Consider the following 5,002-nt stretch of genomic DNA (forward strand, 5'->3'; position numbering starts at 1 on the left):
GGGTAAAGGGGCCATACCACCAGCTGGAAACATTATATGGGTACCCCCCCAGCATTTCCCATTCTTCAGCATGCTGTAACTTGAGTTTTGCCTTCTTTCTGCTGAACCACAGATGGGGTTCGATGGCTAGATTCACTAGGTGGCGGTCTATGCTGCTATCACTTTGGAATCCTACTGTGTCCTGCAGAGACCCACCAGCATGTCCAAAGGGAAAGCACTCAGGAAATCAAGCTGACAGAAGTGTAGCAAGGTTGGTTTTGTGTTTAGTCAAGGTCAGCCAGTGACAGGCAGGAGATCCACCTCATTGTCTATGCTCTTGTGGTCCTCTCTCTGTATCTGTGAGGGGCACCATCCCTTAGAAGACACAACCAGCCCTGTTGAAGAGTAATGCTGAGGTAGGGATGGACCATGAAGAATAATGCTGAGGTAGGGATGGACCATGAAGAGTAACGTTGAGGTAGGGATGGACCATGAAGAGTAATGCTGAGGTAGGGATGGACCACAAAGAGTAATGCTGAGGTAGGGATGGACCACAAAGAGTAATGCTGAGGTAGGGATGGACCATGAAGAGTAATGTTGAGGTAGGGATGGACCACAAAGAGTAATGTTGAGGTAGGGATGGACCACAAAGAGTAATGCTGAGGTAGGGATGGACCACAAAGAGTAATGCTGAGGTAGGGATGGACCACAAAGAGTAGTGCTGAGGTAGGGATGGACCACAAAGAGTAATGCTGAGGTAGGGATGGACCACAAAGAGTAATGCTGAGGTAGGGATGGACCATGAAGAGTAATGTTGAGATAGGCATGGATCATGAAGAGTAATGTTGAGGTAGGGATGGACCACAAAGAGTAATGCTGAGGTAGGGATGAACCAAGGAACAAGAAGAAATTTTTTAAAAAGAAGAATATGAAAATTCAACCTACAAACTATGTAGTGCCCAAGTATGTGGAATCAGTAAACCATGAACTTCATGGTGAAAGAATCATCCTCAACTGTGGACATTTCTCACCTTCTATCCTGTATCGTGATATGAAAAAGAAATAAAATAATTCTTGTCAAATCACCTACACCTCCCCTCAAAAAAAAAAAAAACAACCAAAAACAAATATGCAGATAACCCTACACAATGTCCCCTAAAATTAGCAGAAAGCTCACAAAAACGTAGGTAAAGCATTACTCTTCTTCTCTCTCTCTCTCTCTCTCTCTCTCTCTCTCTCTCTCTCTCTCTCTCTCTCTTTTTAACTGTATTGTAAAACTGAGCATTTATTTTAAACAAGTTTCACAAAAACATGGTTAATTTAGAAAACGGATAGCCTGTCAGTAAACAAAACACAATGAGAAAGTCAAGTGTATCAGTTAACATGGTGGCACATACCTTTAATCCCAGCACTTGGGAGACAGAGACAGATCTCTGTGAGTTCAAGGCCACCTTGCTCTACATACTGAGTTCAGGGCACTTAGAGGCTACATGAGATCCTGCCTTAAAACAACTACTACTATACCTGTCTCTTCAATAACCTCAAGTCATCATGAGAAATTAAGAGAAAACTCTGACTAGAGACCTAAAACTTCATTTATAGCATGATTTTTTTCAAATATTTTATTTTCAACTTAAAAAATAGAGGCAAAACCTGGGCATGGTGGCACAAACCTTTAATCCTAGCACTCAGGAGGCAGAGGCAAGTGGATTTCTGAGTTTGAGAACAGCCTGGTCTACAGAACAAGTTCCAGGACAGCCAGGACTACATAGAGAAATTCTGTCTCGGGGAAAAAAATAACATATATATATATATATATATATATATATATATATATATATATATATATATATATAGTAATATTTTATTATACTAAACTGAATATATATCCAAGAAAAATTATTCTTTTAGGGCTGGAGTGATGGATTAGAGGTTAAGAGCACTGACTACTCTTTCTAAAGGACCCAGGTTCAGTTCCCAGCACCCACATGGCAGCTAACAACAGTCTATAATTCAGGTTCCAGGAGAACTAGCACCCTCACACAAACCTACATGTAAGCAAAACACTAATGCACATAAAATAAATAATTAAAAATAAAAAAGAGCAAGCCAGTAAGCAGCACCTCTTCATGGCCTCTGTATCAGCTTCTGCCTCTAGTTTCTGCCCTGCTTGAGTTCCTGCTCTGACTTCCTCCAAAGATGAACAGTGAAGTGGAAGTGTAAGCCAAATAAACCCTTTCCTCCCCAGCTTGCTTCAAAAAAAAAAAAAAAGAAGAAGAAGAAGAAGAAGAAGAAGAAGAAGAAGAAGAAGAAGAAGAAGAAGAAAGAAAATTTCTTCTTTTGATGTTTCTATGGAATCTTTGTTCCTGATTCTATTAGTATTTTCTTTTATTGAGATAGGATTTCTCTGTACAACTGACCTGGCCGTATCTGTAGACGAGGCTGGCCTCCAACTCAAAGAGATCTGTCTGCCTTGGCCCCCAGAAAGCTGGGATCCAAAGTGTGTGCCACCACACCCAGCTAACATTCCTTAAAAAGCATACAGCTAACTTTTTCAACATTTTATCTTTACCCCCCCCCATTTTGAGAAATGACAAGAGATTAAATTTAATTAATACTAATTTTTTAATGTGAAAACAACTAAGCCGACTTTTTTGTTTGTTTGTTTGTTTTTTTCGAGACAGGGTTTCTCTGTGTAGCTTTGTGCCTTTCCTGGAACTCACTCAGTAGTCCAGGTTGGCCTTAAACTCACAATGATCCACCTGACTCTGCCTCCCGAGTGCTGGGATTAAAGGCGTGCGCCACCACCGCCCGGTCTAAGCTGACTTTTTAAAGCAAAAAGCCATAACAATACAGCACTATTTCAATAATAAAGTGCCCATAAAATGGTATTAGTACAAAGATCTAAGCAAATCTCAAAGACTTAGATTAGTAATTAGAACATCACGAAATATTTATTTTAGCAAGAAGCTTAATAGGTAAAAGAAGCAACATATGACATTATAAATTCAAGTATGCAATTATAATTTACAAATTATAAAAATTCTCCCTTTTCATAGCCAGTTACTTTTGAATGGTGAAATTTTAGCGCCGCCCCCCTTAACTGAATGCCTTCTCAACAATTGAACAAACACGTCTACCCAAATTCACATCCCCGAATACCTAAGTGAACTGAAGGCATTATTACTCAGGAGAATGAGTTCTATTCATTTTCGTCATCTGTGTGATCAGGTTGCAAACGACGTGCTTTTTTTTCTCTTTGCTGTTCCTAAGCCGCTGCACCTGGCTTCTTTGGGAGGGAGCTGGTTCTCTTTTTCCGAATCTTTGGGGGACAGCCTGAAGAACTCTCCGATGCCTTTTTGCCACTTCGGAGTTGGGCGCACACAAACTGGGTTCCCTCCCGCATACTTATTTTCAGCTTTTCTCGACGAACACGATGCAGAATTGGCGACAAAGGTGGAGGAGCCAAGCACCTTCCTAGGGGCTCGAGAGGCCACCACTTTTCTGTAGGCTCCTGGGACGTAGTTTGCTTTTGTCCGCACCATGTTGCTACAGGAAGAGACAACTTGCACCGACGGCCCAGCTGCGGATGTCTTAACTGGACAAGAACCTTTTTTTTTTTTGAGACAGGTTCTTGCTATGCAGCCCAGGACGGTCTTATACTCATGGTAATCTCCATGCCTCAGCCTCCTGAGTGCCGGGATTACAGTTGTGTACCACTGGACCCGTTTTACACATCCCTTGTCTTCAGTGTCTACTTCCCCTAATAAACCATGCTTTCTTGCTTCTCTTCCCTTTGCCTCATCTCCGAATTATTTGTCTGGTGGTGACAAGAACTCCGAAGCATTAGGCTGAGGCCTCAGCTTCCCCGTCTCTTCTCAGGACCTCCCTAGCCCTTGTCTACCAACGTTGGACAAGGCAAGATGGGAGTGTGCTCACTGGACCTCCTCACTTCTCCTAGAGGTCGAAAGTCAGCTGCTGGGCCAATCTGCAGGGCCAGAGCTGGTGGGGTCTATACATGGCTTACCTCATGATACACACCATCTACCTGGAGTGGCTACTGCCTTCTGTAGACGGGATAGGAAACACACTCTGCATAGTGTTCTGGGGAGGCAGGGGACTCCATTAAGTTCAACAAGCAAAAAGATAAACAAGACACAGCTGTGGGCCACAGTAAGATTTTGTGTGTGTGTGTGTGTGTGTGTGTGTGTGTGTGTGTGTGTGTGTGATATAATCTTCTTATATGATATGTAGCTGGAGTTTTCCTGCCTTGTCCACAGTCAGGACAAATCTTTGTCACCCGCCAGTCCCACAGCCGCTCAGACCCAACCAAGTAAACACAGAGACTTATTTTGCTTGCAAACTGTATGGCCGTGGCAGGCTTCTTGCTAACTGTTCTTTTATCTTAAATTAACCATTTCCTTTTATCTTAAATTAACCATTTCCTTTTATCTTAAATTAACCATTTCCATAAATCTATTCCTTGCCACGTGGCTGGTGGCCTACCGGCTACTTCACATGCTGCTGGTCATGGCGGCGGCTGCAGTATCTCTCCGCCTCAACCTTCTGCTTTCCTGTCCTTTTATTTCTCCTCTCTGTTAGTCCCGCCTATCCTTCCTGCCTAGCCACAGCCGATCAGGTTTTATTTATTGATCAATCAGAACAACTTGACATACAGACCATCCCCCAGCACAGCCAAGTGCAGACCATCTCAAACACCTGCACTCAGGCCCATGGTCCTAATCATCCTCTATACGGACCTGCTGGGTAACGCCACAAAAAACCCAAGAAGGGCTCCCACAGGACATACAGAACATCCCACAGCAATGATACATAGCTAAAGTGATAATCATAAAACAAAGATACTCCTGTGACACTATATGCCTGCTGAGAAGAGACGCTTAGCTAATCCCAGGACAATGGATCTCAAACTTTTCATCTTAAGACTCCTTTACGTGTTAAAAATACTGAGTACTCCAAAGTGCTTTTGTGTGGACTACAGCCTTTAATATTTATTATGTAG

The 5,002-nt window shown here is 42.6% G+C and overlaps 1 protein-coding gene across 1 annotated transcript; it reads right to left on the reverse strand.

Moving 5' to 3' along the window:
• Window positions 1–3,206: 3,206 nt before the first annotated feature.
• LOC114695744 (PCNA-associated factor-like) lies at window positions 3,207–3,524 on the reverse strand. The gene has a single exon (XM_037209202.1). The coding sequence runs from the start codon at window positions 3,522–3,524 to the stop codon at window positions 3,207–3,209; it is 318 nt and encodes a 105-aa protein (XP_037065097.1).
• Between the last annotated feature and the right edge of the window lie 1,478 nt (window positions 3,525–5,002).

The sequence above is a fragment of the Peromyscus leucopus genome, chromosome 10, assembly GCF_004664715.2.
Source record: "Peromyscus leucopus breed LL Stock chromosome 10, UCI_PerLeu_2.1, whole genome shotgun sequence".
In the NCBI taxonomy this organism is placed as follows: domain Eukaryota; kingdom Metazoa; phylum Chordata; class Mammalia; order Rodentia; family Cricetidae; genus Peromyscus; species Peromyscus leucopus.

What these genes read in the sequence shown, in the direction of transcription:
- LOC114695744 (XM_037209202.1), bottom strand. Translation starts at nt 3,524, where the DNA reads ATGGTGCGGACAAAAGCAAACTACGTCCCAGGAGCCTACAGAAAAGTG.